Raw genomic sequence first — 24,616 nt, 5'->3', positions numbered from 1 at the left:
AGATACAACTCTGATTATGAGGATAGAGTAGATTTATAGAAAGTTATATCACATATACTTATCATGTCCTGTAATATCTATGGTATTCATAAAAAATTTTTTTTAACACGTATTTACTTTTGAGAGAGTGAGAAAGAGAATGAGTGGGGTAGGGGCAGAGAGAGGGGGAAGACAAAGAATCCAAAGCAGGCTCCAGGCTCTGAGCTGTCAGCACAGAAATTGACACAGGGTTCAAACTCAACTTACTGCGAGATGATAACCTAAGCCAAAGTTAGACACTTAGCCGACTGAGCCACCCAGGAGCCCCCGTAGCTATCATTTTCAACTCTGCCTGTGTACCCATGAAAAAAGAAACATTTTGAATTACTGGCATGTCTTCAAGGACAGTAAAGTTGTAAACAATATTCATAAAATCAACCATGGGAAACTCTAATAAAAACTTGTATGAATGAAGCACCTTAAAAAAAATAAATGTATTATGTTAATAAATCCCTATTACACAGAATTTAAGGGCTTAATCCATTCTTTAAGAAAACAAAAACCTTTCATCATTTTTTGTTTTGTTTTTAAGTTTATTTTGAGAGAGAGAGAGAGAGAGAGAGAGAGAGAGGAGGGGTAGAGAATTCCAAGCTGGCTGCACACTGTCAGTGTAGAGCGGGGCTGGAACTCATAAACCACGAGATGATGTCTTGAACTAAAATCAAGAGTCAGATGCTCAAACCTCTGACCCACCAAGGTGCTCCTAAACCTTTCATTTCTAATAAACAAACACCATCAAAGTTGTAAAATATGCCAATAATCACTTTACCAAAAAGTCTTTTGGGTTAAATTCAGGTACATTTTCAGGAAAGTAGAAAAACTAATGATTCATTTATCCAGGAGTTGAAGTTCTCTGATTTTAGTTTTGTGAATTTTAATTGCATTCTTCTGATAGTAGAAAGTGGAATGATTTTACTTTTATTTGTTATCTTTTAGCTTTATCTTCAAATGGCACCCAGAGCCTCCTTCCAAAGATATGCATAGAAACTTCTTTCCAGAGTGTCAGTGGGTAGACATAACCATAGTGCTCTTGAGAATGTATACTTGATGATAGACTGGAATAGTGTTGGGGAGAGACAAGTGCATCAAAGATATCATGAAGGACATACCCAAAAGGTGACAACTGCCCATAGTAAGAATCTCACTGCCCAAAATGCTGAAGGATATAAAACGTTTTGGAAAACTCCCCTTTCTACATCCACTACTTCTGCAAAGTGGCATGTTTCTATAATCAAAGGCTCAAATCAAATGGTCAAACATACATATCTGCAGAACAAAAGTTAGGAAATCTAGAAAGTGACCTGGTCCATGCTGAAAATACTTATACCATTTTATCAATAGGATTACATTGACCTTTCGAACATTTCTGAAAATCAGAAATTTTAAAAATAAAAAAATAAGTAGTATCCCTTTGAGGGATCTTCACTGAGCAGTCAATCTTACAACATAACCACAGCATTTTTAATGAAAACAGAATTGCTCAGAACAGTGAATCTGAGAAAATATTTAACCAGGGTTCAAACATTAATTAACATCTGAGGACTCATTTGCCAGAGAACCATTATGACTGTAATAAATGTAGGGAAGTCTTTTATCAAAGTTTCAACCTTATCATATAGAAGAGTATTTGTCTTTAGTCAGATTCCTGAGGGGAACCTGAGAGGGAGTAGGTCATGTCTGTTACATCCTTAAGAGCAACCTTACTCCAGAGGGGGTTTGCTGCAGTCAGACACTCCCTGCATTGTTCCAAAAAGTGTTTTTCCCCACCCAGGGACCTCAGGCCCTAATCTTTCCCTTTCTGCCTACTGAATCCTATCTTTTCCTATTATAATTCTAAGTGAGGCCCAGAGGTGATCAGGAAGGTTTCCCATTAATTTATCAGAGTTGAGTGCAGGCTTTGGCTCAAGGGTCTCCTGTACAGGAGTTGGGGAGGGTCAAGTCCTGTAGCACACTGTTTCTATGCTCAAGCAGAATTTGTGGGCTTCTGTGGGAGGGGAGGCCCCCTGAAAGCAGAGAAGGGAAACTCAGTGATTGGTCTCCAAGTGGGAGCTGACAGTTTCTGAATAGCTCCTGACACAAAGGACTAGGAACTTGGGCCTTTTTTGCATTTCAAAGCCCTGCCTGCAGGCGATCAGGTTACAGGAGGTGAAGAGGCAGTGTTGGTGTCTTTACCGACATTTTCTCCTACTTGTGCTGTGTTTTCTCCACAAAGATCTTCTGAGAAAGAAATCTTGAAGAGGAGGTGAAGGAAAAAATGGCCAGTTCTCAGGTAAGCCTTGCGCCCCAGGCCGGAGGACCTGTGATCTTTTTCTCCTGAATTCCGGGCGTGTAGAAATTGCAGGGCACCTGGGTGTTTCAGCCATTTGAGCATCAGACTCTTGATTTGGGCTCAGGTCATGATCCCAGGGACCTGTGATCCAGCCCTGAGTTGGGGTTCCTGGCAAGCTTAGAGCCTACTTAAGATTTCCTCTCTCTCCCTGTGTCCCTGTCCCCCATTTGCATGCATGTTCTCTCTCTCTCTCCCTCTAAATAAAAAATTTTTTTAAATGCCAATGATTTTTTTTTTATCAGTTCTGACGGTTTGCTTTGTGTTTTCACCGAATTACTAACCTTTCAGAAATGATACTCTAGGTTATGTCTTTAGAACACTCCTCCCCTATATCCCAGAGACCTCTCTCTCTTCTGTCCAACATGGCTATCAGTATGGCAACAGCAGTTGTCACTTTGAATTAAATTCCTGCAAGTATTGAAAATATTCCCTTTGTGACAGATCCAGAGGGGAAGGTGTTGAGGCCAAATTTCCTGTTGCTGATGGGGTCTGGTCCTGGGATAGCAATCAAGGAAAACCATTCCCATGTAGGTCTTATCTGAATGCTTTCTCTGCCCCGGGTAGAGTAGGATTATGAAAATGCACAAATACACTAGACAGATATGAGGCACAGAATAACTGGAATGCTCCTGCTCTTCAGGATGTGGAAAAGGTACTTTAAGATATTCTAGATATTACAAGACCTGGAACTATATGTAATTGAAGGCTGTATAAATCCACCGTATCCTCAAAGTTGTTTATATTGTGATTTACTGTTTGGGGTCACAAGAACACACTGGTGACCGTGTGTCCTGAGGTGTGCCTTAGGCACTGACATGAATGGTGTACTTGCAGCTGATGTTACCTTCTATTCCTTGGCTTTGGCTCTCTGCCAGATTTCCCCCCAATAATGTTCATATTTTCCTTCTTATCAGTTATAATGATTTTAGGCCTATTCCCTGAGCAATTTCCAGACACCATCGCATTTAAACTGGAAACTTCTTTCTCCTAGTTTCTCTTTCCTTGCATATATATTTTTCTACCTTGTAGTTTTTTTCTTTTCTTTTTAAAGTTTATTTATTTTGAGAGCGATAGAGCGAGAGCAGGTTTATTTAAGTTAAGTTTATTTATTTTGAGAGCGATAGAGAGAGAGTTGTAGAGATTGCAAATCCCAAGGAGGCACCACAGGGTCAGCACTGAGTGGGACATGGGGCTTGAGCTCAAAAACCAAGAGATCTTGACCTGAGCCAAATTCAAAAGTCAGAAGCTTAACTGATTGAGGCATCAAGGCACCCCTTCCTTGTAGTTTCTGATGAGCAGAACAAAGCCAAATGAAATGTAGATGAAATTAAATTTTCTTACAACTTAAAACCCATGGAGAAATACTTGAGACTGGCAGAGGGAGATATTCCTCCAGGAATTCACAACTGCTTTAATGTTAATGCTTTTCTAGAGGCAAAAAGCTAGCTTAACTTTACAATAGTCAGACTTCCAGTATCCTGTGAGTCTTCTTTAACATATGAAAATCGCTTTAGAAACTTCTTTTATTTCTACTCCCCCCCCCTAACTTAAAGTCATGACACATACTCTATTTACTTCTATGTATTTTCAGAAAAAGAAGAATCACATAATTAACAGGTCAGCATATCTTAAAATCCCGAAATAAAACAGAGCACAAATGATGAATGAAACAAAAGCTTTCAATGAGGGGCACCTGTGTGGCTCAGTCGATTAAGCATCTGACTTGAGCTCAGGTCATAATCTCACCGATCCTGAGCTGGAGCCCTGCATGAGGTGAACAGGAGTCAGGCCTCTCCATATTTCTCTCTCTCTCTGTCTCTCCTGTCTCTCACTCTCTCTCTCTCTCTCTACCTCTCCCCCTCCCCCCCCCGCCCCTCCTGGTATTCTCTCTCTTCTTCTCTCTCCACCCTCTCTCTCTCTCTCAATAAAAAATAAAAAAGCTTTCAAAGAAATACTATGTTAGGAGATCATGGAGTACTATGGTCAAGACAATTCTTGAGATACTCTCTGGTGCCAAATAGTTTATTGAAGTAGCACAGGGACAGGACCCGTGGGCAGAAAGAACTGTACTTTGGTTGCATGAAGCTTATATGTTCCAGGGGAGGGTAGGTGCACAGAGTGTTCAATCACAAATGTTTCTTTAAATTTCTACTTGTAAAACTGCTTCTGCAAGATTTCTCTGGTGCTCATCATTCAGTTCCATATTAAGCAGTGGTGAGATGTACTGGCAGTCACGAGACCCTGTAAAAATGTAGCAACCAGTGGTACCTGGGTTGTTCAGTCACAGCCTGGAGTCACAGCTTGGGTTCTCTCCCTCTCTCTGCCTCTCCCCATTTCACACTTTGCTTACCCACACTCTCTCTCACAATATAAATAAACATTAAAAAAAAAAAAAAGAATGTAGGAACCAGCATTTATTTGATGCATATCAAAATTATAGGATTATATGTTAGCTTTATGTGCAAAAGGTGGAAATTTTTCTGATTGCATCCCTCATCATACTAGACTCAGAAATAATAACATTATATATATCATAATGTGTGTTTGTGTTGATAGTGTGAGTAAAAGACCTAAGCGTCATCATCTACAACTAGTTTTATGAGTTTTATGTCATTGAAAAAAATTTTTTTTTCTTTTTTTTTTTTGAGAGAGAGAATCCCAAGCAGGCTCCACACTGTCAACACAGAGCCTGAGGTGGAGGCTGGAACTCAGGAACCATGAAATCATGACCTGAGCCAGAATCAAGAGTTGGGCACTTAACCAACTGAGCCACCCAGGCGTCCCTCATTGAAAATGTTTCTTAGTCACCATTACACTTTCTTACTTTATCATATTTAATGCCTATACAAGAATGTAATGCCTTAATATTTATGGATATGAGCATGATGTATAAAGATAGATCAATTTTGTGTGCATACCTTATTCTTTCCATCATTCTTCTCAGGTTTGACACCTGTTATGAACATTGCTTTAGGGTCCCCTCTCCATATTGACCAGTGTGTTATTTTGGGTCAACTCTAGGTCAGATGACCTGTATTAAAATATGATCCCTACCAGGTACTGGATGACTGACAAAATATTTGCTAAAAATAGAAGAATAATGTGTTTCTTCTCTTAGATTGTTATTATTTATTTTCCATGAATTTATGAAACTGTTAGATGCTATCTACTAACCAGGAAATGCCTCAAAAGGCTTGCTGTCACGTTTCTTGCTATTCTAGAAGAACCTGTAATTGCTATAAATCCCATTCAGTTCCAAGTCCTCCAAGAGTTCTTGTCTTTGAGTTCTACTTCCTCGTTATTGAAATATGTATCTCCTGGCCCATAGACTAATGCTTTGTAGAAATGCAGACAACTACCTCATCCTAGAACTCCTGAACAGTATCTGCATTTTAACAAGATCCCCAAGGTCCTGTTGTGAAATTCTAATTCACATTACAATATGCTAAATACATTTGTCACTCCCCAAAACTTTCCATTTAAGAAATAGATAGCACATGTACCATATGATGTAAATACAATATTCAAAATGTATATGCCTGTGTTGATGCCTTCATTTTACAAATTCTCTTGAATAAACACAGTATTTATAAAGGTTCTTACCTCCAAGGTAAAGAATATACTAGAGCATAATACTGGGTGACAAATAATCTTACCTCATCAAGCAGGAACCTCACCTAAGCCAGAACCAGTTCTCCTGATCTAACTGAACTAATTATGTCAAGTGGAGTATAAGGTTGCACATAAGCCTTAAGAGAACAGTTGTGTACATACTCTGCATATTTCATAGGAAATGAGGTTTGTGCTCCTCCTTGGGTGAGATTTTAGTATTATAATGAGGTAAAAGGGAGCTCCTGGGTGGCTGAGTCCATTGAGCATCCTACTCTTAATTTAGGCTCATGTCAGGATGAAAGTCCTGAGATCAGGCTCCACTCTGAGCATGGACCCTGGTTGGGATTCTGTCTCTCTCACTTTCTGTCCCACCCCCTCTTGTGTGTGCTCTCCCTCTCAAAGACATAACATTAAAAAAAAAAAAAGTTTATATATACATATATATATGTATACATATATGTATATACGTATATGTATACGTATATATGTATATGTATAAATGAGGTGAAGGTAACTGTACTCACTGCCGTGGTTTACTCTATTATCCATGTGCTTAGGTGTGAGTCAGGGGTTAATCTCAAACTGAGCCAATCCAAACTCTTCCTCAGGGCAGTCATTACCTTTTGTTGGATGCTTTCTGTTTCCACCACAGGACAGTATGCCCATGGGGTGTTTTGCCTGAAGTAAAAGGTAAGGTGGAAAGAAGAGGTTAAAATATGGGACTAAGGTGAGTGGGTACAAGCACATAAGCAGTAAAGGTCAGGTCTTGTGGTCCAGCTGCTGACATTAGCTCCCTCTTTCATTTGACTTAGCATTAAGAAATCTGCCTATGGCCACTTGGTAACTGTGTTATTTATTTCAGGGACTGCTGACATTCGAGGATGTGGCCATAGAATTCTCTCAGGAAGAGTTAATATACCTGAACTACAGTCAATGCGAACTATACAGGGATGTGATGTTAGAGAACTACGGACACCTCCTTTTCTTGGGTGAGGATAACTCCTTCCAGATTTCCCAAATCACACTCAGGGGTTTGTTTCTTCCTTTGAAGACTGAATCTTGAAATTTTCCTCTATTGCATGGCTGGGATTCAGATCCCTGCAGTCAGGGAAAGAAGTAGGGGTTTGTAGATATAGAGAAAAATCTTCATGATGTTTCCTTTTCAGCTTTATCTTTCCCTTCCTTAGGATAACATTATCATTTCTGTAGATGAATGGCAATTCTAAGCATTGAGTGGCATAAAATGGTATTTCTGACATTTTAAATACCAATTTCTACTCATTAATGTGGTAGTACTCAGAAGTGGAGGTCAATATCTGAACATGGAAAGTTCATCCTGTGTGTTCTAAAGGGGGTGTTGGGCCACAGCATTTGGGGACTCATTTTCTAGCATTCTACCATGTCCTCTCTGCTCTACTAAGCACAATAGTGGATCAGAAGTTAGAATCTCCAACCACACTCATATTCTGTTTTTCTAATAAACAGGTCTTGTTGTGTCAAAGCCAGACCTGGTCATCTTTTTGGAACACAAGAAGGATGTCTGGGCCATGGAGAGAAAGGAGACAGTAGCTACACACCCAGGTAGGTGGGAATGAAGCGGATGACAGAGGTGAGGTCCAGTTGTGAAGGAGGAACTGGACCTTAAAATGCGGTTGAGCAGCTCTGCTTGAATGGAAATTAGGTTGAAAAGGCCAGTTTCAGGGCTCTTCCTCTCACATCGGACATCTGCTTTCCAACATATCATGCTTTACATTCTCTAAGGATTCTCCTTCACTTTCACTGAAGGTTCTTCACATCCACAGTGAGGTCCTCCATAATCTGATTGGTTCTCCATTTGCTTTGAGGTCTTGGGGAAATGTCTGCCTTTCTGAGGAACTGTACGCCAATCCATTTCTGAGTTCTGTTTTGCTTCTTGTGTGAAGTGTGTCAGGGTAGTGGTGGGCATCTTGGGATTTGGTGCAGAAATCCCAGGAAGGCTGGAGTGAGACATTACAAGTTTTCTGGTTTATCCTTTCAGTATTACAGAGGCTTTAAACTTAATCATACAAAATAGAGATCCAGTGATTTCATCAGGTAACAAAGCAACTCCCTAAAGTGAGAAAATCTCGTCCTTTGTTTCACCTCAAAAGTTCATTTCTTGGGTTGCCTGGTTGGCTCAGTTGGTTAAGCGTCTGGGTTGAACTCAAGCCATGATCTCAGTTTGTGAGTTTGAACCCTGCACCAGGTTCTCTGCTGTCAGTGAAGAGCCCATTTGGGATCCTCTGACTCTTCCCCTCTCCCGCGTGCTCTCTTTTTCTCAAAGGCAAAATATTAAAAAAAAAAAAAAGTTCAGGATGCCTGCATGGCTTAGAATTTGACTCTTGATTTTGGTTTAACTCATATCTCAGGGTTTCTTAGTTGAAGCCTCTCATAGGGCTCTGGGTTGACAGCATAGAAACCATTTGGTTTCTGTCTCCCTCTTTCCCTCCCTCCATCCCTCTGTCTCTCTCTCTCTCTGCCCGTCCCTTACTTGCTCTTTGCCCTTCCTTCAAATAAATAAATAAAAGTTTTAAGGTTCATTTTCTTTGTATTAACTAAACTAAGAAATTTCCACTCAATGTGTTGCATCCTCAATGGTGAAATAATTTAAAGCATCTATTATTTTCCTAGAAGTCTACGTAAATTAATGCCATAGGGGAGCTAGAATATTTAAAAATTAAAACTCAGAGCCTAAAATAAAGTCTCAATTGTTACCGTATTTCTTAATAATTGAATATTCTTATGATTTTGTCTTGTACAGTATGAAGTTCCTGTGACCTTGGCATATGTTTTCACTTTCTGATTACTCACATATCAGATTCCTTTATGTTTTTTTTTTTTAAGTTCTGATATAACATGGGCATGTGCTTTATAAGAAGGTATATAACTAGTAAAATTCCTATATTTAGAAAAAAGTTTTAATTATAAATATAATTTTACTCCAGGAAAAATTAATCATTGGTTTTTCTATTTTCCTCAGAATATCTGAATTTAATACCAAAGATTTTTATAATAAAGTGATTGTTGGCATATTTTACAATTTTTATGATGTTTATTCAGAAATGAAAGCTTTTGGGGCACTTGGGTCGCTCAGAAGGTTGAGCTTCTGACTCTTGGTTTCAGCTCAGGTTATGATCTCATTGTTTGTGCGTTCAAGCCCTAAGTCCAGTTCTGCACCCACACTGTGGATCCTGCTTGGGATTCTCTCCCTCTCTCTCTGCCCCTCTTCCTCCTCCCTTTTTCTCTCTCTCAAAATAAACTTTTAAAAAAACATAAAAAGAAATGAAAGTTTTTGTTTGCTTGATTCTAAAGAATGGATTATAGGGGCACCTGGGTGGCTCACTGTTTAAGCTTCAGACTTTAGCTTAGGTCATGATCTTGTGGTTCATGAGTTTGAGCACCCCGCATCAGGCTCTATGATGACAGCTCAGAGCCTGGAGCCTGCTTCGAATTCTGCATCTCCTCTTTCCGCCTCTTCCCTGCTTGCGCTCTGTCTCTCTCTCTCAAAGGTAAATAAACATTTAAAAAAATTAAAAAATAAAGAATGGATTATGCCCTTAAATTATTAACTATTATTAATATATTAGGGATCTATTAACAGAATACATTTTTTTAATGTCTTAAGTGCTTAATGCATAAAAGTTTTCATTAGAGCTTTCCATGGTTGATTTTAATGAATATTCTTTACAATTTTACTGCCCATGAAGACATGCCAACAACTCAACATGTTTCTTTTTCATGGGTACACAGTCACAGTTGAAAATTATAGCTACATAGGGATGCCTAGATTCTGGTCATGATCTCGTGGTCTGGGAGTCTGAGGCCTGCATTGGGCTCTGTGCTGACACTGTGGAGCCTTCTTGGGATTCTTTCTTTCTCCCTCTTTCTCTGTTCCTCCTCTGCTTTAGCTTTCTCTCTCTCAAAGTAAAGGAGGTTGAAAAAATACATATATACATATATATGCTTCTATATCTCTATATATAGGCTTCCTTTAAATAATTCATCTTTTATTTATGTAGAATTTTTTGAGGTATATTTTGTTTTACTCTGGTTTGGCAATTCATAAACCATGAGATCATGACTTGAACAGAAGTTGAACGCTTAACCAACCAAGCCACCTAGGCACCCCTAGAAGAACTTTAACATTTCCTATAGGACAGGTCTGCTGATAAACTTAGAGAGGTTTTTCCTTGGGAAAGTGTGCATTTCTACATTCATGGAAAACAGTTGTGCCAAGTAGGGTATTCTTGGTGGATTTTTTTAAATATAATTTTTTGTTCGTAATTTACATCCAAATTAGTTACCATATAGTGCAACAATGATTTCAGGAGTAGATCCCTTAGTGCCCCTTACCCATTTAGCTCATCCCCCCTCCCAAAACCTCTCCGGTAACCCTCAGTTTGTTCTCCATACTTATGAGTCTCTTCTGTTTTGTCCCCCTCCCTGTTTTTATATTATTTTTGTTTCCCTTCTTCTATATTCATCTGTTTTGTCTCTTAAAGTCCTCATAGGAGTGAAGTCATATGATTTTTGTCTTTCTCTAATTTCACTTAGCATAATACCCTCCAGTTCCATCCACATAGTTGCAAATGGCAAGATATCTTTCTTTTTGATTGCCAAGGAATACTCTATTGTATATGTATACAACATCTTCTTTATCCATCCATCCATCGATGGACATTTGGGTTCTTTCCATACTTTGGTTATTGTTGATAGTGCTGCTATAAACATGGGGGTGCATGTACCCCTTTGGAACAGCACAGCTGTATCCCGTGGATAAATGCCTAGTAGTGCAAATGCTGGGTGGTAGGGTAGTTCTATTTTTAGTTTTTTGAGGAACCTCCATACTGTTTTCCAGAGTAGCTGCACCAGCTTGCATTCCCACTTGGTGGATATTTTTTGATCTTTCAGTATTTGAATACATTGTTCCATGCTTTTCTTTCTATAAGGTCTACTGAGAATCCCAGTAACAATCTTGTAGGAGCTCTTATACAAGATGAGTTGCTTTTGTCATGCTTTTCAAAATTCTTTCACTGGTCATTTTTGATAGGTTAATTACAACGTGTCACTGTGTTCATGTCTTGTCTTTTTTTTTCTTGACTTTTTATTTAAATAATAGTTAACATACAGTGCAATATTGATTTCAGTATAATTTAGCAGTTCATCACTTACATATAACACACAGTGTTCATCATAACAAGTGCTTTCCTTAATACCCATCTCCCACCATTGATATTTATCCTACTGTGAATTTGCTGAGCTTGTTAATTTGTCTCCTTTCCACATACATGGGACCTACAAGCCTTTAGTTCTTTATGGAAACTCTCTGCCCCCTTTCACTCTCCTTTCTTTATGGGGTCCCCTTAATGTGTATATTGGTTCACTTGTAGGTGTCCCATGTGTCCCTAGACTTTGTCATTTTCCACATTTTTTTTTTTTTTTGGTCCTCTTAGATAATTTAAAACAAGGGGTCTTTAGATTGTCTGATTCTCTCTTCTGCTTCATAAAGTCTGTTGCTCTCCCCTTCGTGTATGTTCAAATTCAGTGGTTCTACACTTCAGGTCCTAATTTCTCAGTGATTTTTACAGTTTGTCTCTTTGGGTTTACATTTTGGTCATGGATAGTTTTTCTGCTATCATTTAATTACCTATGCGCTTCCTCTTTTTCCTACATGGACATTAAAAAAAATTTTTTTTTTAAACGTTTATTTATTTTTGAGACAGAGAGAGAGCATGAACGGGGGAGGGTCAGAGAGAGAGAGGGAGACACAGAATCGGAAACAGGCTCCAGGCTCCGAGCTGTCAGCACAGAGCCTGACGCGGGGCTTGAACTCACAAACCATGAGATCATGACCTGAGCCGAAGTCGGACGCTTAACCGACCAAGCCACCCAGGCGCCCCATCCTACATGGACATTTTTATGACTTTTTTTTCTTTAATTCTTTGTCTCACCATTAACACTACCTTATTAATTTAGGGTCAGTTTCGGAGATACATTTCATTCCTGTGATTGGAACTAGTTCTATTTCTTTATGACCTTGTGATCTTTTGTTGAGATTGGTGAATTTAAGAAAACAGCCTCGGGGTTCAGGATTATGAACTTGTTTGTACAGGAGAACACAAATAACCAATTTGTAATGTCTGAATTTTTGTAATTTCCTAGTTTACGAAAGTATAGTTACTTCTTTAGAGCCCATGATGCCTTCCTCTGTTGTCCTCAGCTCTGGAGTCTCTCCAGTGTGTAAACAAAAGCTCACCTGTTGTCTGAGCAGCCATCATAGTGCATCCAGAGGGTGCTCTCATTCCCTCTGCTTCCATGTCCTTCATGACAGAAATAAGCCCCTCAGGCACCTGCAAAGAACCCAGATCACTGAACATAGAGGTCACTCCTGTGTTTGTCTCCTGATGAGAGGTAACTGTTTTCACACAGTGTTGGCAAGGAGTGTCAGGAACGGTGAGTAGCTGTTGTGGGCCAGTGTCACAAACTTTGTTTCTTTGATGTTTCTTTTCTTCATTTCTACTTGCCTGCATGGGCTGGGTTCTCCTAATTGCGTTCTGGAGCATTCACAAGGTAATTTAGTCCATTTTTGTCTCCATGGAGGAGCACCGTCCCGATGCTCCCTATTTCTCCACTGCTGATGTCCTGTGATGGGTATTAATTTTGCATATTAGCATTTAACATATATGCATGTGAGTGTAATAAGTGGGAGAACTGATCATGTATCTTTTACTTGTGTCTTTCCATAACACTATAGGCCTATTGGCAAAGTCAGGTAAAGAATATTCTTTTTAAAGGGTGATGTAGGAACAAATGGAAGCTGTGGCTCTTAGTATTTACACTTAGTGATGACTTGGATGAAGAGGTTAGAGACGGGCAGAAATGAGGTTATGATGGATATCACCAAAGCGGGATAATTGCCCTTAATGGAACCCGTACTGCCAGAAGAGATCAAGTGTATAAAATACTTGGGGGAAAACCCCACCTTAAGTCAGTTATATTTGAACCCAAAGACCAAAATCCATTTTTGTAAACTTTTAAAAATATTTTACTCATTTTTGAGAGATAGAGTGTAAGCATGGGAGAAGTAGAGACAGAGAGATGGAGACACATAATCAGTAGCAGGCTCAAGGCTCTGAGCTGTCAGCACAGAGCCTGATATGGGGCTTGAACTCATGAAGCATGAGATAGTGACATGGGCTGAGGTCAGATATCCAACCTACTGAGCGATCCAGGTGCCCCTCCAAAATTCATTTTTAATCCTACATGTTCTCTGGAAGGACTTTTGGAAATTCTGGAAAATAAACCAATGCATGCCAAAACTACTCATTGGAATTATTTCAGATATAAGATTGGCTTAATCGTTCAGTGATTCACTGAAATACTTCTAAATTTAGACATTTAAAAAGGAAGATAAAAACTCGAAATGTGATTGTGTTGAGATGTCTTTTCAGAGGGTTCATTATTCTTCCACCAGGTATAATCCCTCTTTTTCCAAAGTCTCTAAATTTGATAAAAACCAGACAGTCTGTATGCAAACATCACTGTTCAATGTTATCACATAGTACCTAATATGGAACTAGTTTTTATGTGTGGTGAACTTCAGAAGGCCTTTAATGAGAACTCTATCTTCCATAATTACCAAGGTGTTTAGTATGGAATTACAACTTACCAGTGTAAAGAATCTGGGAAGAAACATGAAGCAAGGGTCAAATCATCAATTTCAGAGAACTCCGTTTCCAGATATCCAGTATAAAAGTAATAAATGTGGGAATGTGTCTTATGAAACCTCAAATCCTATTGTACATCACTGTATCCTTACTGGAGAGAAGACTTAAAATGCAGCAACTCTAGTAAAGCTTTTAATTAGTCTTCAAAACTTGCTCAACAGCAGAGATTTCATAATGGGAAGAAACCTTACAAATATAACAATATGGCAAAGGTTTTCAGTACCACTCAAAACTTGTCAACATGAGGTGTGACATATACTGGGGAGAAGGCTGAAAATGTTTTGGCAAAGGCTTTAGGCAGAACTTCAAACTTTGTGACCATCAGAGAGTGCATACTGAAAGAAATATTACCAATGTAAAAAAATTTGACAAAGCATTTAATCGTCATCAAAACCTTCAACATGAGATCGTCCTGAGGAGATACTTTACAGATGTCAAGAATGTTGACAACGTCTACCTAGAACTGAATTTATAAAACATCAGAAAAACTACACTGGATATAAACCCCAGAAATGTAATGAGTGATGAAAAATGTTTGCTTTTCATATATATTAAAAAAAATTCTTTATAAAGATAAAAAAAAATTACAGTTGTGAACAATTGGCAAGCTATGTAATGGAATGTGAAATCTAAATTGAGAGAATTCTCAGCAGAAAGAAGTCAATACCACTTTTGAGACATGATTCTAAATCAGAGTATTTATTATAGAGAAAAATCCAAAATTAAAACACTCAGGTTGTTTATTTAGCCTTGGACAATGGAGGTGCTATGGGATGCCAACCCCTCCACAAGTGAACATCTGCTTGTAACTTGTGAGCCCCCCAATTTAAAAACATAGGCACTTTCCCATGTAAATAGCCTATTGTTGACCAGAAGCCTCATCTAGAACATAGTCAATACCCCATTATTAATATGTGGTCTGTATTATAGGCAGTGTTTTTATAATAAAGCAAGCATGAGGAAAGAATATTAAGGAAATCATAATGAAGAGAAAACACATTTATAGTATATATATAAATTTGTGTATAAGTGGACCCACACTATTAAAACCCATTTTCTTCAATGGTCAACTGTGTTTGTTAATATGCGTGAAAGAATCAAGGGAAGATGGATATCTGTCTGGAGAGGAATAATTTTACTGTCTCCTTTTTCTTTTGACCATGATTGTGATTTGTTGAGGGGGGGGTGTGTGTGGAAAATATTATAAGCTTGTGTGCATGCAAAAGGATTTGATTGTTTCTGTCTCTCAGACATACACGGCTGTTGTATGATGGGGAATTCTCTAATACCAGCTTTTCCATGGAAGATAAAGAACACTGTCATGTACAATGTACGAAGAAAGTCTATATTCACATGCTGTTTGTGGTTGACGTATAACTGTGATGTAAGTAACCATGAAGTGATCATTCAAGGCATCATTATTTGCATTAAAGTAAGATAGAGGAACATTCTGAATTTTAAATAGATATGACAGTTTTTTTGCAAGGAGATTATGGTGGCTGTTGATTTAAAATTTGCATGCATCTTCATAACAGCAATCGATAGAAGTCAAGAATATTAGGCAGTTGAAATAGAGATTTTCACGCATCGTAGGCAAGGATAGCTAACTCTTCCATAAAAGGGTGTAAAATTGTTATAAATCCACATTTATTCAATAATGAGCCTCAGTTTGAACAGAATGGAAAGCACAACTCACAGATCAGAGGAACAGAATGGTTCTTGAATGATTGAAAGGGGTGTTTTGACCAAGGATCATATAGTGGTTTTGCACTGGTTTGGTTAGAAGGCATTTGAATTTAATATATTTTGAATAAGAACACTGAATGGATTTTAATGTGTTAACTCTGTGTTAATGAATGAACTGTTCCCCTACACCAACATTAGCCTGCCCCACCTTCATTAAGGTTGCTGGTAAACAGTAACACAAAGTATAATCGACCATTGATCAACATGGGTTTGGACTATGTGGGTACATTTATAGTCAGGTTTGTTTATTGTACAGAAATATATTTTCTCTTCTGAGTTTCTTAACATTTTCCTTTCTTGAAATTACTTTATTGTAGGAATGGCATATATAACACATATAACATAAAATATACATTAATTGATTGTTCTTGATCAAATTCCTTGTCAATAGTAAGCTATTAAAATATAGTGTTGGGGAGTAAAAGTAATACACAGATTTTTAACGGCATGAAGGGTGGGCACACTGAAAGTTCCCTACTTTGACTAAGGAAACAGTAAGATCCAGAAGGCACAGAGAACTCCTGTCAAAATCAACAAAAGCAGGCCCACACCAAGATATATTAGATTGAATTTACAAAATACGGTGATAAAGAAAAACTCTTCAAAGCAGGAAGACATCTTTCACTTATCAGGGAGAACCATAAGGTTACCTGGTGATTTTTCAACAGAAACTTGGCAAGCCAGAAGGGAGTGGCATCATCTATTCCACGTGCTGACTGGGAAAAATAGGCAGCCAGGAATTCTCTATCCAGCAAGGCTATCATTCAGAAGGGAAGGAGAGACAGAGTTTCCCAGACAAGCAAAATCTCAAGGAATTCCTCACCACTGAACTAGCCCTGCAGGAAATGTCAAAGGGGAATCTTTAAGTGCAAAGAAGACACCAAAAGTGACAAAGAAAAAGGATCCAGAAAGTATATAGAAACGAGAAAACAATTAATAAAATGGCAATAAATATGTATCAATGAATACTTTAAATGAAAATGTACTATACCTTCCAATCAAAACATATAGGGTCTCTGGATGGAATAAAGCAACCAAACAAAAACAACAAAAAATAAACCCCAGGCCCATCTATATGCTGCCTACAAGAGACTCCATGTAGACCTGAAGACACTTACAGATAGAAAGTGCAGGTGGTAGAGAAACCTTTCTCACGCAGATGAAGGTCAAAAGAAAGCCAGAGTAGCAATACTTGGGTTGGACAAACCAGATATTTTATTCTTGTGTGGTAATTATCCTGCTTTGGTACCAGGGCAATGCTGGCCTCCTAGGGTTATTTTGAATGGGTTCCTTCTATTCTATTTTTAAGATTTTGATGAAGAGTCCCTAAATTTGGTTTTCTTTTTAATGTTTGTTAGAATTGACCAATGAAGGCAAGAGGCTGTGGGCTTTCCTATGCTGGGAGGTTTTTTATTCCAAATTCAACTTGTATATTTGTGATGATCTAAGAAGATTCCTTATTTCTTGAGCCCAAGATTCATTTTTCAATCTTGGTAAATTGTGCATTGTTTAAAATTACATTTTTTTCAATTTTGTCTAACTTGTTAGTATATCATTGTTGATAGTGATCTGTTATCACACTATATATTTCTGTGGTTATCTGTTGTGAGGTTTCCGTTCCATTTCTCCATTTGGTGTTTGAGTTCTCTCTCGTTTTTTCTTAGTTAATGTAGTTGAAGAATTTCCATTTCTGTTTGTTTTGAAAAACCTGGGCATTATTTTCCATGTTATTCTTTATTCTGGTCTCTTTTATTTCTAATTTTAATTTTTTGGTTTTACTTATTTATTTATTTATTTAGAGAGAGCGAGCATGCAAGCTGGGGCAAGGGGCAGAATAAGAGAGACAGAATCTTAGACTCCTCACTGAGAGTGGAGCCCTACCTGGGACTTGATCCCACAACCCTGGGATCATGACCTGAGCTGAAATCAGGAGTTAGATGCTTAATGGACTGAGATACCCAGGTGCCCCAACTATTTTATTTATTTCTGATTTTTCCTTGGTATTTCCTTCTACTCCTGTAGAACTGAATGTGGGGCTTGAACTTGCTAACCACGAGACCATGAACTGAGCCAGAGTCAGATGCTCAAATGACTGAACGACTCAGGCACCCCTGTTGTTGTTTTTAATATTTATTTGTTTTTGGAAAGGAGAGAATCCCAGGCAGGCCCTGTATGGACAGCATAGAGCCTGAGAAGGGACTGGAGTCACAAACCATGAGATCATGAAAGCCAAAATCAAGAGTCTGATGCTAACCTACTGAGTCACTCAGGCGCTCCTTAAAGGCAAAGACCATTTTGTGTGTTTCAATAGGTCTATGTATGTCTGGTTCTTCAAAATCAGAGGCACAGTTGTTTTAACAATCATTTCTTGGGGATGTGGAAAGGAGGAGAATGATCTTTCCTCTAAAATGTTGGGCAGGAGTTGCTTTCTGACCACAAGAGTACTTGTACAATTCTCAAGGCTGTAAGGGAGGGTGTCAAAATGCCATTGTGGTACATGCCTATGCTCTTGCTCTACTGTCCAAATGAACTTGAACAGTGTGCCAAAATGCACCTTTCTTTTCCCAGTTACCCAAAATCTGTATGGTGTGTTTAAGACCCCAGATTGATTGATAGGGAGATTCATACATAGATACATAGATGGATGGATGTATAGGTACATAGATGATAGATTTCTTCATGGTGGAGTCCAGGTAAGTTTTATCTTTTTGAAATTCATAACCATTCTTTGGTATTGACTTCTTGCCATATAATTATCTATTGTGGGCCTATTTATTTTTATTTCTATGGGATCAGTTGTACTGTATCTGCCTTCACTTCGTTACTTCTGATTTTAGTCAGCTTTCTCTGTCATTTTGATGATTAGATATAGCTCTGTTGATTTTGGGGGGTTTTCTGAACACCACCTTTTCCTATTGTTGATTTTTCCTATTTTTGCTACATATTTTTCATTTTTGTTTTAGTTATCCTTTCTTCTGCTAATTTTGAGCACATATTGTACATTTCCTGAATTTCTGAGATGTAAGAGAATGATTTCTGCTACATCAAGATGTGCTACACAATTCTCTATTAAGCTATGTGGTCAGTTCCTTGTGTGCAAGTTTATGTGTCCATGGAAGAATGAAGTCTTGGTGATTTCTTTCAGCTATATTCCTGATGTTCTCTGATTGATTTTAAGGTTCTATATTAGAAGTTGTGAGTACATTTATCTGAGAGTAGTATCTGGAATGATTTTACTTTTGTTATTTGATCTCTTTCAGCTGTATTTTCACCTGGCACCCAGACATTCCTGCCAAAGTCATGCATTGAAGCTTTTTCCCAGAAAGTGTCAATGAGTAGATATAAACATAGTTCACCTGAGAATGTACACTTACTGACAGACTGGAACAAGGGTAGGGAGAGTGAAGGGCACCAAAGATATCTGGGGACTCCTTTTCCAGAGAACGATGATGAATGTAATAAATATGGGGAAGCCTTTTATCAAAGCACCAACCTTATTATACACAGGAGTATCCCTAAGGGAGAGAATCTTTATAAATACATTGAATGTGAGAAAATTCTTAACCAGTCTTCCAATGTTGTTGATCAGAGGGTTCATGTGGGAAGAAACCATTACAGATGTAATAATCCTGGGAACATGTTTACTCATTCATCAAGACTAAGCACACATAAGACAACTGGTACTGGAGAGGAAAGTTATATAGGTAACGAATGTGGAAAAGCCTTTGACCACCAACAAATACATACTGGACAGAAACCTTACAAATGTGAAGAATGTGGCAAGACCTTTAAATTCTGCTCAACCCTTACTCAACATAAGTTAACTCATATTGGAGAGAAACCTTTCCAATGTAAGGAATGTGGCCATGTCTTTAAACAGCTCTCAACCTTTACAGAACATCACAGAATTCATAGTGGAGTGAAACCTTACCAATGTAACGAATGTGGCAAAGCCTTTAACCGGCACTCATCCCTTACAAGACATCAAAGAATTCATACTCGAGAGACACCTTACAAGCGTAAGGAATGTGGTAAGGCTTTTATTCATTCACAACCGTCTGAACATCAAAAAATTCGTACTGAGGAGAAACCTTACAAATGCCAACAATGTGGCAAGTCCTTTAACAGGTCCTCAGACTTTATTCCACATCACAGAATTCATACTGGAGAGAAACCTTACCAATGCAAAGAATGTGGCAAGACCTTTAACTGGCCCGCATCGCTTAGGGTACATCACAGAATTCATACTGGAGAGAAACATTACCAATGTAAAGAGTGTGGCAAGGCCTTTACCCACCTCTCAAGCCTTACCAACCATCACAGAATTCATACTGGAGAGAAACTTTACCAATGTAATGAATGTGGCAAGGCCTTTAGGTACTTCTCAACCTTTACACAACATCGCGGAATTCATACTGGAGTGAAACCTTACAAATGTAAAGAATGTGGTAAAGCCTTTAACTGGCACTCAGCCCTTAAGACACATCATAGAATTCATAGTGGAGAGAAACCTTACCAATGTAAAGAATGTGGCAAGGCCTTTTCCCGCCAGGCACATCTTAATGTACATCACAGAATTCATAGTGGACAGAAACCTTATGAATGTAAAGAATGTGGCAAGGCTTTTAGCTACATCTCAAACTATACACAACATCACAGAATTCATATTGGAGTGAAACCTTACAAATGTCAAGAATGTGGCAAGGCCTTTTACCGCCAGGCATATCTTAATGTACATCACAGAATGCATAGTGGAGAGAAACCTCACAAATGTCAAGAATGTGGCAAGACCTTTAACCAGCATTCAACCCTTAGAGAACATCAAGGAATTCATACTGGACGGAAACCTTACCAATGTAAAGAATGCGGCAAAGCCTTTAACTGGCAATCGGCCCTTAAAAGACATCACAGAATTCATAGTGGAGAGAAACCTTACCAATGTAAAGAATGTGGCAAGACCTTTAGCCAGCACTCATCCCTTAGAGAACATCAAGGAATTCATACTGGACAGAAACCTTACCCATGTACAGAATGTGGCAAAGCCTTTAACTGGCCATCAGCCCTTAAGAGACATCACAGAATTCATAGAGGAGAGAAACCTTACCAATGTAAAGAATGTGGCAAGACCTTTAACCACCACTCATCCCGTAGTAGACATTACAAAACTCATACTGGAGAGAAACCTTACCAATATGAACAATGTGGGAAAATGTTTTACCACTGTTCAACCTTGACTTATTAACATAGAATTCAGACTAGAGCAAAGCTTCTAAATGTTAAGATTGTGACAGAATTTTAAGGACTCCTCAACTCTTATTCCATATCAGATAATTCATACTGAAGAGTAATGATACCCATTGGGAATGTGGCAAGATATTAAAGCAATGCTTAAACCTGGATTCTTCATCAGAGAATATATACTGGAGATGATTTTACCAATACAAAGAATTTGGCAAGCCTTTTAATCAGTACTCAAACCTCATTCAACATCACAGAATTCATACTCCAGAGAAAAATGATAACAAATGTGGCAAAAAAGTGTTTCAGACTGCTCAAGCCTTACTCATCATCAGAGTTCCTGTTGTGGAGAGACATTACAAATGTAATGAATGTGGGAAACCTCTAGCTGGAACTCACAACTACCTCAACATCACAGTTATTATACAGGAGTGAAACTGTAAAATGTAAAGAGAGTGGCTGATCTTTAGCTGGAATTCAGTCATGACCCAGTATCCCCAAATGCATACTCGGGGATAATGTATGTATAAAGAAAGACCTTTTTGAATATACACTTTAGAAAACAAACCATACGGAGAGGAAAGTAACCTGAAAGATATAAATATTTAGTCATCTAATTACCTGAACATCAACTGTCAATAAACGTCACAGAATTCACACTAGAAAGGAGTACATTGGTCACTCTATCCAGACCTTATTCTCCACGAAAATACTTAACCATGTGGGATAAAACAAAGTTGAACACTTAGATAACGAATATGCGGGTATGCCTGAAAATAGAGAAGGGGCGGTGTTTTGCATAGGAATAAGTAATTTCAATATGCTTTTGTTTTACCTTGGCCCTTTTTAAGATGTTGACTACAAGTATTAATGTATTTGTGCTCCCAAATCAGTTCAGAAAATTCACTGATTCCCAGTGGGTGTTGAAAGTATGTGGCTGATTCTTCCTGCATCAAAGATATCAGATGCCCTTCCCTCTTAGGTGGGACTCCTGCATACCTGATTTTCCATGGAAGCTGAAGGACAATATGATGTACAATCTATGAACAAACCTAACTGGAGAGGTCATTATGTTTCTAACACTGATGTAAGTTATTACAAAATGAGTGTTCAGAACGTCATTCTTGAACATTTATTAAAACTAAAAACGTTTCTGAATGTTATAAAAAAAAGTGTTATAGTTATTGGTTTTGTGCAGTCCAGGCACATACTGAGACAACTTCTTACCAGCAATAGTTAGAACTAGAGAATACCAGTTGATGTGGTTGAAAGGAAGAAACCTTCACAGATATCAGAAAGAGAGTAACTAACTCTTCCCTAACATGGCATAGGATTGTACATTGACATCTTGTAAGAATTACCTCAGGTCTCAAAGAGTTTTAGCATGCAAAATTAAGGTGTTAACAAAATAAATTTTTATAAGATGTCTCCTTAAAGCCTCCTGGTAACCACAAAGCAAAACCTGTAGTAGATACACAAAACATAAAGAGAAAGGAATCAAAGTACACCACTAGAAAATCAACAAATCACAAAGAAAAAGACCAAACGGATAAGAAAGGGGCAAGTAATTCTACAACAGCTAAAAACATGGAAAACAATGACAAGAATAACTCCATCCATACCTGTGTCAATACTTATTTTAAATATAAAGGGACTAAATTCTCCAACCAAAAGATACATTGGCTGAAAGGAAAGAAGTACACAAACTAAGGATTCGTGCTGCCTTCAAGAGACTCACTTGTAGGAACTGTAGGAGCTGTAGGAACACACTCAGGCTGAAAGCGCAGGTGTGGAAAAAGATCTTCCATGCCAATGGAAAACAAAAGAATGTGGAGTAGCCATGCTTACATGAGACAAAACAGACTTTAAGCCCAAGACTGTAAGAAGTCACAGTGCATGTCCTTACAAAATAGAGGGGTCACCTCATGCAGCGTTTTTAGTTATGTGGTGTTTGGCAGAATGGCAATAAGGTGTTCACCCATTTTTCTTGGGGGAGCGGGGGAGGGACACCAACAAGAGTATGTTCATGTAACTCATATAGTGTTTAACAATTTGAAAACCCACACATTTTTCCACTACTCTTGGTGGTGTTTGTATAGGTACCTGAACTGTAGCTTGTGTAATGTTTATGAACATCTGTATCTTAGGAGTTTCCTAAATGGCTAGTTGATATTCAAAATCCTATTCCTGAGATTTGATGGTTTGGGGGGAAAAAAGAACCCTGAATGACGCTTTGAGAAACACCTATTGCTTCCAGGTTTTGATGAGTGTGGGGAAAATAACTATTGCAATGAAAATCTGGGAATTTTACTGTAACAAGTGGCCAATGGTTTCTCAAAACCAACTTGTAGAGGCTAATAAATCTTTTCCACAGTATTCCATTTGCTAACTTCTTGCTGTAATACACTGCATTTTTTTCCTCTCATATGTCAATTAATTTACATTGTTATCTGATGTGTTAAGCCCTCAAATAAGTTATTGGTCCTTTCAGGCAGGTTACCACAATATCACTCTAAAATTCCTAACATTCATCTCTGAGGATTTTTTCTTTGTATGAAATTGCCAATCATCACTTTTTATGGATCACCTTTGCAATACTTGTGATAGTGGTTTTATTTCATGTTGGGTTCTTTCTGAAATGATAGATGAAAACCTGAGATTCTACTTTGCTCACACTTTGTAGAACTGCAGTACTTGTTACTAAAGGTTTTATACATTATATATGTATTCACCAAATAGAAAACATGAATCCTTTCATGAATCCTTTCATCCTCACATGTATTTAGAATTTGTCTGTGTTACATTAAACCAATAGATTTGTATATTCATGTAGTGTCTGCATTGACAAGACATTTAATTGTGTTTATTGCCTGAGCTACTTAATAATCTTTTTGTGCATCAGATAGTTGTGTTGATGTGGTCAAAGTTTGATACATTAGAGTTATTTATTTTTAAAAACTAGTTTTGTTTGTTAAATATATATGTATATATACATACATATATATATATATATATATATATATATATATATATATGTATATATATATCTTTTATAGTTTTTTAAAGCAATATAACAAGCTTTCCCTAAAAAAAGAATAAATAGAGGGGCACTTGGGTGGCTTAGTCAGGTAAGCTGCCTACTTCCGCTCAGGTCATGATCTCGTGGTCTGTGAGTTCGAGCCCCACATCGGGTTCTGTGCTGACAGCTCAGAGCCTGAAGCCTGCTGCAGATTCTGTGTCTCCCTGTCTCTTAGACCCTACCCACTCAAGCTTTGTCTCTCTTGTTCTCAAAAATAAACATAAAAAAAATTTTTTTAAGAAAAGACATAATAGAAAATAAAAGTAAATTCAACACAAGGATAGAACTTTGGTAAATATTTGTCCGCCCCACAGAAAAGCACCTAAATATAAAGCAACTATTAACAGACAAGAATAGAGAAAAAGACAAGATATATTAGCAGGGGATTTCAATAGTGAACCTTTCCATAATGAGTAGATTGTCCAGACAGAAAATCAATAATATCAGACTTCAATGCCATTAAGTAGGTGTCTTACAACATTCCATCCAACAGGTAAAAGAAACACGTTCTTCTCATGTATATATGGAACATTCTCTAGTATATGTTATATGCTGGGTCACAAAATCAATCTTAATAAATTTAAGATTGAAATCCTATGAAGCAGGGTTCCTGGGTGGCTCAAAAGTGTCCAAGTCTTGACTTTGGCTCCGGTCACAATCTCATAGTTCTTGGGTTTAAGTCCCCCATCAGACTCCACAATCACAGTGTGGAGCTTGCTTGGGATTCTCTCTCCCTCCCTTCCTTTCTGTCCCTCCCCTGCTTGTATGCTCACTCTTGTGCTGTTCATCTCCAAAGGAACAAAATTTAAAAAAAAAATTCATGAAGTA

The 24,616-nt window shown here is 38.0% G+C and overlaps 1 protein-coding gene across 1 annotated transcript; it reads left to right on the top strand.

Moving 5' to 3' along the window:
* The first annotated feature begins 1,724 nt into the window (after positions 1-1,724).
* Positions 1,725-23,644, top strand: LOC132691225 (uncharacterized). The gene is given in 5 exon segments (XM_078438748.2): positions 1,725-2,308; positions 6,843-6,969; positions 7,466-7,561; positions 18,732-20,386; positions 20,388-23,644. Coding segments are annotated over 5 exon segments (2,211 nt in total). The 5' UTR covers positions 1,725-2,293; the 3' UTR covers positions 20,706-23,644.
* Positions 23,645-24,616: the final 972 nt, after the last annotated feature.

Source organism: Panthera onca, chromosome E2, assembly GCF_046562875.1.
Source record: "Panthera onca isolate mPanOnc1 chromosome E2, mPanOnc1 haplotype 2, whole genome shotgun sequence".
NCBI classification, from domain to species: domain Eukaryota; kingdom Metazoa; phylum Chordata; class Mammalia; order Carnivora; family Felidae; genus Panthera; species Panthera onca.
The sequence above is the reverse complement of the archived record's forward strand: the minus strand, read 5'-3'. Positions and strand labels throughout refer to the sequence as shown.